The sequence below is a fragment of the Bos indicus x Bos taurus genome, chromosome 1 (genome assembly GCF_003369695.1).
Source record: "Bos indicus x Bos taurus breed Angus x Brahman F1 hybrid chromosome 1, Bos_hybrid_MaternalHap_v2.0, whole genome shotgun sequence".
Classification (NCBI taxonomy): Eukaryota; Metazoa; Chordata; class Mammalia; order Artiodactyla; family Bovidae; genus Bos; species Bos indicus x Bos taurus.
In genome coordinates this window covers 15,344,403-15,356,713 of record NC_040076.1, presented here as the reverse complement: position 1 = coordinate 15,356,713, position 12,311 = coordinate 15,344,403, and the positions used below count along the sequence as shown (strand labels likewise).

At 33.7% G+C, this 12,311-nt stretch overlaps 1 protein-coding gene across 2 annotated transcripts in view; it reads left to right on the top strand.

Annotated features, from left to right (window-relative positions):
• Nucleotides 1–12,311, top strand: part of NCAM2 (neural cell adhesion molecule 2) — a 567,319-nt gene that overhangs the window by 324,094 nt on the left and 230,914 nt on the right. For both annotated transcript variants that reach the window (XM_027545118.1, XM_027545216.1), the window contains exons 2-3: nt 7,532–7,606; nt 11,526–11,732. In XM_027545118.1, coding sequence (XP_027400919.1) covers nt 7,532–7,606; nt 11,526–11,732 — 282 coding nt within the window. The remainder of the gene's footprint in view (nt 1–7,531; nt 7,607–11,525; nt 11,733–12,311) is intronic.

Below are 12,311 nucleotides of genomic sequence, written 5' to 3'. Positions count from 1 at the left end.
TTAAGTGTTCCAAAAGTTCTGAGTTTTCACGAACAATGTAGCAATTTAAGTGAATAAACAAGATCATACATAGATGGCTTTAATATGACATGAATTCAATAATAAAAAGTGAATAATTAATAAGTTATAGGCATAATGCTCTAAGTGGGTACAATTTAAAAATGTTTTTAATGAAAAAATGAGGAAATCATATTCATTTGATTTCATCAATAATTTAAAAGTTCCTTCTATGAATAAGACTCTTTGAAAGATTTTATAGTTATTAGATATCTTAGTTCTGTTAACTCCCTTGATGTGGAAAGTGAAAGTGAAATTTGCTCAGTCGTGTCTGATTCTTTGCTACTCCATGGACTAAGTCCAGGGATTCTCCAGGCCAGAATACTGCAGTGGGTAGCCTTTCCCTTTTCCAGGGGATCTTCCCAACCCAGGGACTGAACCCAGGTTTCCCACACTGTAGGCGGATTCTTACCAGCTAAGCCACAAGGGAAGCCCAAGAATACCGGAGTGGATAGCCTATTCCTTCTCCAGTGGATCTTCCCAATCCAGTAATCAAACTAGGGTATCCTGCATTGCAGGAGGATTCTTTACCAATTGAGCTATGAGGGAAGCCCCTTGATGTGAAAGCCTGGGGAAAAAATTGCTTGCTTGAAAAATGATACAAGTCATCCTACTAAGATAAATCAGTGCCTTAAGTTATCTGCACCTGTCTGTTAGAATTTTGAGTGGATCCAACTGTGCTTTGTGTCAGGCATGTGGGAGAGTAATTAAATTGTCAGTTTTAAAATTTCTGCAGGTGATAAACTGGCCATTTTAAATGTCACTGTTAAATATTGTATCAAATTGCAATGGGCTCTCTTGGTCCCTTGATGGATCTTAGAAATGCCAATGACTTCATTATATTTTACTTCTGTAAATTAAGAAAATCTCCTTTGAAAATCTGCTGTTTAATATGCATGCTTACTTAAATTGCAAATATTAACTTAAACTTTGTTATGATAGCATTATTTTTTGCTAAAATGTTGTCTAGGTTCTATTTTGAGGAGTAATTTTCATTTATGATAAAAATTATTTCTCTATATTTTCCCCTCCATTAGTTCTTCTCCTGAAATTCTTTTTTATGTTGTTGATGCTTGTTTCACTGAAGTAGAAAACCTTAACATTTTTTACATTTTTCCATTTTCAGTAATGTTCTATTTGATCTAGAGTAATTCTTATTTTGACTTCTTTGTTGTTCCATCCTTTCCTACCTTTCTATGTTCTTTGCCAATAGCCAGCCCAATACTCATCATAATATACCTTAAAGTGCTTTTCCCTGAAATTCAGTTGTCATTTATTCTATCTTCTGACTAATCTTTACTAAATGCCAATTTTGTTTCTATTTATAAATAATGACACAAATATAAGTCCAGAAATTTTACCATGACTTTTGAGATCCTCCAATGTACTTTAAAAACTATTTCTCTAATTATAATATATGACCATAATTCTTGACCATAATTCTACATGAGATCAACTTCATCTATATTGATCTACTATTTGGAAAGACACTGATGCTGGGAAAGATTTAGGGAAAGAGGAGAAAGAGGCAACAGAAGATGAGATGGTTGGATAGCATCTCCAACACAATGGAAATGAATTTGAACAAACTCCAGGAAATAGTGAAGGACAGGGAAGGCTGGTATGCTGCAGCCCATGGGGCACAAAGAGTGGGACACAACTTAGCAACTGAACAACAAAAACAGCAATTATTCCCTGAATATCACTTGAACATTTTTGCCTTAACTGGAATGTCCACCAACATGTATTTCTTACTTGCAGTGGCTATCCTCTTTCTGTCCTTCTATTACAATATCTACTCCAGCTTTTTCCCTCAAGTTTTATTGTCCTCTATGCAGCCTTCTTGACCATAAATGTCATAATGGCCATAATTGATACACATCATCTTGTTTTATCATTCTTCTTTTTATGTAGTATTTTTGCCTTACCAAATAAAGTAGAAATACTTTGACATTAGAAACTATGACATTATTTTATGTACCATAGCATCTTAAAAGAATGATTTTCAAAATGCATGTATTCAATAAATACTTACTTATTTTGGTAAATAATTTTTAGTTTACCTAATTCTACATTTAAGATAGTACTGCATTTCTTTATTTGAGGGTAGTTCAAAAAAGATATATTTGTCATGAATGCATTATCCAGGCTGTGAGTGTAAAATGTTTTCTTACTTTAAATGAGACTCTCATGTGAATATACTGGCATTTTGACTATCCAATACCAATTTTAATACAAAATTATGATTGATTGTTTGGCTTTTAGGTAATTCTATCATTTAATCAATGTTGCTTATATCAAGTGAATCAATCTATGTAACATTATACCCTTATCAATTTCTTCAAAGGTATTACATCTATTCCCAATATAAGAAGAGTAAAATATCAAGATTGGGTTTTTCAGCATCAGTGAATGCCATTTTATTACTCAAATTCCACCCAACCCTAAACAGATATTTTAATTTGAAATATTTAATTTTTTTCTGTATGATATAAAGGCCCCATTTCACTGTCAACTCTTATTATTTATTTATTTTTAGTGCCTAAATTTAAATATCAGAAATGAAGGTGAAGTTAACTGGATAGGTATAAATATATCAATCCTGACCAGTTTTTTCTGAACACAACATTGTCATTAGAAGATTATTTCACTTTCTTCTGGCATTTAGGTTCAAAGACTCTGGGGGAGGCCATTTTGTACCATATGTATCTTCCTCTGGGGGAGGTAACCAAAAGTCAAGAATGGTAAATGATATTGAATCTCTAGAGCAAAGATTAAGGCATGACCTTAAATTTTAGTTCTTTTTTTTTTTCCTAATCTGCACATGTTTTAATATATCTGTGGGGGTCAATTAGAGTAAATCTAGCCTTTGGGAAATGTATTAAACTAGAGAATTATGTGTTGTCTTTTTACTATATACTTTTAATCCCCGATTTATAGCCAATGTGCCCAGTCACCAAAATGTTCATAAAAATATGGTCTTGATTAATGGATGAATTGATAGTTTGTATGGAATGAAAATTAACCAAGTGTTTTAATAAAAATTAACTAATCAATTTCAAGATTAATTTCATTTTATTGCAATGAATATGTTATTTATTATACCCATTAGCAAATCTGTGTAAAATTGTTCAGAACTTTTTAAATGCCTACATGTGTTTGGCTTTTAAAATGGCTGCATCTTTCAAGTTTTGTCTTTTCTGTAAACTACAAAAGGTCAAACTGGGAATTGCTTAAGTAAGAATTGGCAGACATTTCTCAAAAGTTCTAGTATCTTTAAACTTTATTTAAGTCGGTGAGGTGATTCCAAAATTTGATATTGTCAGTACTGTCAGTGTTCTGTACCCAGTGTACGATAAACTCTCGGTAAAGTGTTTTTTCATTATTCTGCCATGCATTTATATGTATTATCAGTTTAGGAGAAATATAAGTGAGGGTGATGAGCTTTCCATTCTATAAATTTACATTTAAATATAGTAGAGAAGGGTTCCTTGATGGCTCAGTGGGTAAAGAATCTGCCTGCAATACAAGAGACACAGGAGATGGGGATTTGATCCCTGGGTTGGGAAGATCCCCTGGAGGAGGAAATGGCAACCCACTCCAATATTCTTCCTTGGAAAATCCCATGGACAGAGGAGCCTGGATGGCTACAATCCTTGGGGTCACAAACAGTCAGACACAACTGAGCAAGTAACATACATAATCAGTTAAGTTCAGTTCAGTCACTCAGTCGTGTCCGACTCTTTGTGACCACATGAACCGCAGCACGCCAGGCATCTCTGTCCATCACCAACTCCCAGAGTCCACCCAGATCCGTGTCCATCGAGTTGGTGATGCCATCCAGCCATCTCATCCTCTGTTGTCCCCTTCTCCTCCTGCCTTCAATCTTTCCCAGCATCAGGGTCTTTTCCAATGAGTTAGCTCTTTGCATGAGGTGGCCAAAGTATTGGAGTTTCAGCTTCAACATCAGTCCTTCCAGTGAACACCCAGGACTGATGTCCTTTAGGATGGACTGGTTGGATCCCCTTGCAGTTCAAGGGACTCTCAAGAGTCTTCTCCAACACACACATCATTATCAACAATATACATTTTATTTGTTTAGTGAACATGCCTCTGGATCAAAGACATTTATTTGTTGATGTTATAAATGGAACTATCCAAGAATATTTTGAAAAGTTATTGATCCTTTAGTTTTATTTTGAAGATAGAATGTAGCCAGCCATGTGGAGATTAGAGAAAGGGAGATGGCAAAGGCAATAGTTTGCACAAAAGCACATTGGTGAGGAAGTGTGAGTCAGTGGGGAAGTGGAGGATGATTAATTGTAGTTGTCTACAGCTGCAAAAGCATTAAGGAACAATTGGAAATAAACTTGGAAAAGTTAGTTTTCTTTCAATTAAAATGTACACAATAACTAATTAACTGAATAAAACAAATGCAATTTGGAGATTTTTGAGTAGGCAGGTAAAATTAATTTTTTTTTTTTTTTTTGAAATATACGCTTGCAGCAACCTGAGAAATATTCTCATGGGGAGAAACATTGAAGAGATATTAAGTCAGAAAAAGACATACAGAATTTGATACATCACTCTCTCAGATTAGAAGAAATATCTCAGGTTACAAATAAGTGAGTGCATGCATTAGGGAAACAGTGTTGAAATAAGAATGCATACAAGTAATATTTCAGAGGTTATATATCCAAGACTTTACAATCGATTGGTAATGACCAAAAATTGAATAGTAAACAGTTAGCAATTTTTGATGCAAGGGTTAAGTGTTCATTTTGAACATGGAGAATTTGAAATTAAAATATGCTATTCAATTGAATGTGAGTTGAGAATTAGAAATTGTAGGATTAAACTATGGGAAAGCATAAACTGGAGAACCAAAGAGAAAAGGAAATTGATGTCATGAAATAAGATGATATCTTAAAGGAGCAAGTATAAATAGTAAAAAGAGAATGAGAAAAATCACAATTCCCTTCTTTATTCCAACTATATCACCTTTTTTTCTACCTCTGTCCCTTCTATCCATAAGTATGAGTAAACCTTCCCAGTTTGTAAAGTCCCATGTCCAGAATTGTGGATCCCCTCAAATTCTACACATTTCTACAGATATAATTTCTTAAGAGGCCAATCTTAAATTCCTTGACTTTGTCTACAGTTTGATTCTATTGTCCCCATTGGGGATTAGTTACTTCTACAAAGAAAAAGTCTTCTTCTGTCAATTCTCACTAGAATTGACAATGTTTATAATAGATACTCTCTTGTTCCTTCATTTGGGGCTTCCCTGGTGGTTCAGACAGTAGAGTATCCACCTGCAATGCAGGAGACCTGCATTCGAACACGGTCTGAAAGATCCCTTGAAGAAAGAAATGGCACTGCAGTATTCTTGCCTGGGAAATCCCATGGACAGAGGAACCTGGCCAGCTACAGTTCATGGGATCACAGAGAGTCAGACTTGACTGAATGACTAACACACTTCCTTGGTTCTTCTAATTTTCTTCCTATTCTAATTCTTTGTTATTCTTAACATGTTTCTCTCTGAAATATTAGACTTAATAGGACACTTTTTGAGCCCCTATCATATATGTACTCTCTGAGTGTTGATGAAATTATTAATAAAAAAGGGCCAAGACTGGAGAGAAGAGAGCGATGTAGCCCATCCTGTTTCTCAGAGAGGTTTCCAGAAAAAGGATTCATCAATCAAGTATGGGACGTACAAGGAATTATTTTAAAAAGTTTAAATAACATGTATGACAAGTTTTGGTTGATAAATATTGTCTTCCTTTCTCATATTTTTGATTTCACATTTTATTTACTTAAACATTGTCAACATAGGTATGGTAGTTACATCTTTAGTCTAATTTATTTTTTTGGAATTTCATGGGTATAATTTCTCCTCTAGGTTATTTCGACTAATTCGTGCTCACAGTACCTTATTTCACCATGTATTTTCTAATGTCGTAATGTGAATTAAACTTGAAGAGAGGTTCGTTTATGAAAATCTTGTGGAGTTGGGACTGATTATGAAGGGATTTTGTGTTTGTTTCTGCCACGTAGCTGTGAGTCCTATGTGAAACAGCTTTATAAGTTAATTTTCAGCTTGGGGTTTCCCAAAGAACATATATTTGCAATTTCAAAATTCCAAATCTAGGATATGGTAGAAGCATGGTTAACCTCTTTAAGAAGAAACATTTTTCCTTTACATAGGCCAGAAGAGCCAACTATCCTTGTCATTCTCTTTTGCCAGTAGGCTAGTTTATTCTATACCCTTCTTAACACTAAGGGTGAATCTTTTTCTGGTCCAGTGTTTGGTGATGTTCTATAGCATCCCCTCTTCTCAGCAAGCTTGGATCCATCCTCTGCAATCTTTGAGCCTGTTAGTTACTATGACCCACAAATTCCCAATGTAGGCTTGTACTCTAAATTTCAGATTTTTCTTCATTTTTTTTTTTTTCCTTGAAGCACCATTACTGTCCTGAAAAGGTTCCGTTCAGTTCAGTCGTGTCTGACTCTTTGGGACCCCATGGACTGCAGCACACCAGGCTTCCCTGTCCATCACCAACTGCTGGAGTTTGTTCAAACTCATGTCCATCCAGTCAGTGATGCCATCCAACCATCTCATTCTCCGTCACCCCCTTCTCCTCCTGCCTTCAGTCTTTCAATCATTCCCAGCATCAGGGTCTTTTTGGAGTCAGTTCTTTTTCTGAAAAGGTTAGCTATGCATTTCTGGGAGCAAAGGATGGTGGAACAGTGTTTTAGGGCATGGTCACACTGTCTTGACATATTATTAGAAACATAAATCTTTTAATTTATGTTAAAGCATAATTTTAATTATCTTCTGATGTTAGAATATTCAGCTCTTTTATTCCAAATCTGACAATAAACTTTTTTGAATATCTTTATTTTATTACCATTGCTCTAGTTACTTCAATTAACTTATCTATTTTGTGGAAAAAAAAAAAAGGAAAAAGTTTATTAGTTTATTCCCCTCTCTTTATGTAGTACCTCCTCTCTTCCACATGCTTGTCTTCTTTCATGGAAATATTTTAGTAGTTAGTCAAAAAGTACTTAACTTAAAGATTTAATTATTGTAATAGCAGTGTAGGGTGTACTCTTTTTAAGCAAGTTTCCAAATTTTGAGCAAAAATTTTCTGTAGCTGTTGCCCAATCTGGTAGCACACATAAGCCCTAGCCTGTGAATATGGAACAGTTGTCTAAGTATGAATTTTCTCAACATTTCAACAGAGCTTTAATACATCTTTTATTTGCCCTGGTTGTAAAGTGCATAATGATATAATGGGTATAATTTGTTAGATTGTGTTTTGTAAACTTTCATTTCTCTTTACAGGTAATAAAAGCATAAGAGGATAAATAATTGCTATTTAGATCATGTGATATCGACACGATGTGTTAATATTTTAGCATTTATGTTTAAAAGCAAAATTAATTTTACTCAAATATTTTCTTTCAGCTCTTCTTCAAGTGACAATTTCACTTAGCAAAGTAGAGCTTAGTGTGGGTGAATCTAAATTCTTCACATGTACAGGTATGTATTTCTACAAATATTTTCAGATAGCTTGTTTCATTCTTCAGTTAGTTATATAATATACTGAGTAATTTCATAGTTAAAGTATCATTCTCTAGAAATAAAATTGTATATTATCATTGGACTTATAATGATTGAAAAAGTGTTAATAAGCACATTTTACATATTAAACACTAAGAATTTTATTTATTACTTTCCAGTTACTAATCTTGACTGTCAAACAAACTAGATTATTTTGAAGATAGCTTAGAAAATATAATGTATGCATGATAACTTTTAAATAAATTGAAATATTTCCCTCTAATAATAATATTAGAATAAATTTATATGTTATAATTGAATAATTTTGTTAGAAATATCATATATCATAATGCTATGAGAAATTATATGGTTCTACTTAAGCAACAAAATTTTATTCAGTATGTAAAACTCACAAATCAACACATTCTACTGCTATTTAGATTCACAATATTAATTTTCATGCATAAAGGACTTCATATATAAAGTTTTAAAATATTCATGCAGTGCCAAATTGTGTTTTAATATATTTAAAAATTGTTTTCTTTCATGATTATAATTTAGCATTTCAAAACGGAATTAAATATGTATTTCTGACATAAAATTCATTATAAAAGTTGTCTTGAGAATAGCATGACTTATGTAAATCATTATTGCAATTAATAAAAATAGAAGCAATTATAATAATGTATCTAAAAATCATATCAATTCATATGAATCTCTAGTAAAGGCCATGATTCTTCATAAATCTGCCTTCTTAAGGGTCTGAATTGATAGGTCTGTTGATACATGTTGTTGTATATTTGCAAATGGGAAGACAGAAAGTAGGGGATAGATTGGTTCAGTATTTTTTTTTTATGTCAGCACAGCTTTGGCATAAAATATAACTCTTTGTTTCTAAACTTTAACCATACTTTATATGTACAAATGTACACATGCACACATCCAGCTCAAATGTATCACAAAATCACATAAAAATGAAATTGTTTAAAAAAATGAATTTGAAAATAAAATCAAATTTTATTATATTCTTGGATTTGCATTACCTTTATGAACTTAAAAATACAATCCATTGTATTATTTTCTTGGATTTGCATTATCTTTATAATATAAATCATATGATGTATTGCCTCTGTAGATAATTCATAAATTAACACATAATTGAAGAGTATGAATTAACATCATCCAGTGTTAGTATTTGGCTCTTAGTAATAGGCAAACTAATAAAGCACTTTTTTTTTCCTTTTATATAAAGAAAATTAACCAAGAGCTGTACTGTTGTCCTGGAAGAAACCTTATTTATTTTAAATGCAGTAGTAAAGCAAAAATCTAAAAATGAAAATGTGGGAAACCTATACAAATCAGAACACTTGTATATATTTTTCTATCATAGTGTTGATATGTTGATATGATTCTAAAATTTCCTGCACTGAGACATCTAAAACTATGTCTTCAGATTGAACTAGAAGGTGCTCATGTTACGGAACTGGGTTTTTGACTCTTTAATCAATAGAAATTGGTAAGAGGCCAGATGAGAAATTCAGACAGGTCTTTATCCCAAATTCTGCTACACACTAGGATGTGAAAACGAGTGACAGGTTTCCTTGCTTGCTTTCTGAGGTGGGGTGAGCTGGTCCTTTAAGTGGTTTGAGGGTAGGTGTAAATCACTGGGTCACTGTGGAGAGGTAGCCTAGGTGGTACACTATGCAGGTGTCATGGGTAGTAACCTGCTTTTGCTCCCTCAAACGTAGCAGTTGGAATTTGGCCTTTATGCATCTTGATCACAATTTGCTGCAACTGCATGTGCTTGCAGTTATTTTTGGTCTCTTATAGTTTCTTTGTATTCTTTTACTCTAGGAGACATTTTTTCAGGTGCAAGCATTTCAGTGAAAGGGTCCCAGGTCCCAAGACTCAATGGAGCTCAGTCATATCCTCACAGACAAATGTGTCCCATGTATGAATTTTTATGTTACCTTTTCAGGAAAATAAATTTAATTCTACTGATTAATTTTCCCATTAGCCCAGTATCATCAGCAATATAACATGGACATTTTTATTTGGAATTACTATTTATTGGATTTGCCAAAAAAAGAAAGAATTATGATTGCACTGTGAAAATCCAGAATAAACTCTCCATGATAATGAATTTTTTCCATATCATTAAGAATTAAAATGTCCAAAATATTTCACAGAAATATCCTATATAATTTACTGTGTAAAATGAGGATTTTGTATTTCTCATATATAAAGTAATGCACATTTAAATGATTCCTTTGTAACTTCCTGATGGAAGAAGAGGGAATTAAAACAAGTACCTCCCCCAGATGAGTTACCCTGTAACTACTACGGTTTTATGGCTCTGTTTAGAAAAACTGAATATAACATAACTAAAATCATTCACGATTTAACTAAACTTCTTTCATACTTTTTTCTTCATCATGTCTAATTTGATATAGGAAGGAAGATAATTTGTTTCTAAAGCCATTTTGGGGGGAAAAGAGAAGGAGAGGGAACAATTTTCTTCAAAAAGGTCCCAAAAGATGTTAGTTAACTTTATGCATTTTCCCCCGAAACTTTTCAGTTAATAGTGCATGCTGCTTCCACAAATTATCTCACAAGCAATTAGGTGAAATACATCCTTTTGGTGTCTAAAAGTAAACATGGGAAGCTTCAGCTTTTACGGAGAGGATAATAACCTAGATTCTGAATTGGAAAACTTAAATAAATGTTTACCCTGTAATGATTTGGCTGTAATTGCCTACCACCATAAGTATCGTTTCAATACATTCTAATTATCATATGATTAAATAGTTAACAGTTTTAGAATCAACTGATGAAATTACTCATTTCAGTTGGAAAAAGAGAAGATTAGGGATTCATTTGAAAAATAGTCATTGGCCTTATCTATGCAAGTTTAACAACTTGAGAGATTAATTCAAAATTCTGTTAACAAAAGCCAAAGTTTATTTTATAGAAGATTTACATTTTTATGAGCTCTGCTGTATGGCAGGGACAGTGCTATTTCCTGACTCTATCAGAAAGAATTGAGCAGATGAAAGTATGTTCATAATCGTGTTTCAATTTGGATTATGTCTACTGGAGATGGCTCAGTGGGTAAACAATCTGCCTGCCAATGCAGGAGACACAGGAGATGTGGGTTCAGTTACTGGGTTGGGAAGGGCTCCTGGAGAAGGAAATGGCAACCCACTCCATTATTCTTGCCCAGGAAATACCATAGACAGAGGAGCATGGTGGGCTACAGTCCATGGGATCTTAAAGAGTCGGACGCAAACAGGCACACACACGTCTATCAAATGGAATGTTATTTGGACTCAGTTGCCTAGCCAGTTTCAGTACTTAGATATAATAATCATAATCCATAGATCTCTGTGGTAAAGTTTACACTATGCAAGTGCTAAGTCGCTTCAGTAGTGTCCAGCTGTTTGCAACCCTATGGACTGTAGCCCACCAGGCTTCTCTGTCCATGGGATTCTCCAGGCAAGAATACTGGAGTGGGTTGCCATGCCCTCCTCCAGGGAATCTTCCTGACCCAGGGACTGAACCTCGACTCCTCCATTGCAGGTGGATTCTTTAGCACTGAGCCGTCTGGGAAGCCCCAAAGTTTACTCTTATCATAGCTTAAATACCATACTGGAAAACCCATTTCCTATGGGTTTTGCTTACTCAGACTAGATTTAATCCTCAGTGTTGGATAAATAAGGATGAACATGTGTGCTAGCATTTGTGTTTACTTTCAATTTTGTAAGATTTTCAGATTTTGAGTATTCTGTTTACATTTTTTTTCTAGATTGTTAAAGTTGTTACATAATAGTAAATGCCAATATCAAAACAAACACTTGAAACATATTTTCAAGCATTTCTTTTCTATGGCTCTCTGCAGCAATTGGTGAACCTGAGAGTATAGATTGGTATAATCCTCAAGGGGAGAAGATAATTTCAACACAGAGGGTATCAGTGCAAAAGGAAGGTATTAGATCAAGATTAACCATCTACAATGCAAATATAGAAGATGCAGGGATATATCGTTGCCAAGCAACAGATGCCAAAGGACAGACACAAGAAGCTACAGTCGTTTTGGAAATTTACCGTAAGTCATGTATTTATGTTTTATTGATTGAAATTATAAATTCTTATAAAAATTCAAATTGAAATGCACTTAACAATAGAAGCTAGTACTCATTGAGAACTAACTATGTGCTGGACAGTGTAATAATAAGACTTTTACATATATCAGCTTATTTATGTTTTACCATAGTACGTCTCTAAAATAAGACAGATAAAAGGTTACAGTGGATTATAAACATGTAGATGGAGCCAAATCTATTGGGTAAATAATAGAGATGAAAATGTTTTAGTTTTCTGATGCCATTAAGAATCTGTTAGGTAATAGATAACAGTTTATTTAGTGTTACAGAACTTATTAGGAATGCTTTTTTCACTTTAAAAGCTCATGACTAGAGAAAATATCCTGTGTGACAGCAGGGAACAGTCAAGAATGAGAACTGGGGAAGGATAAGTTGACAGACTTTAGGTAGGAGAAAAAGTTGAAAACTCATATAAAGAAGAAAAATTTCTAACCAGATTCTTAGCTCCAGGTGTTTTCATTAACAAGGTGTTCTACGCTTAGACCTCATTTTATGACTTGAAATTGATTAATTCCTCATTC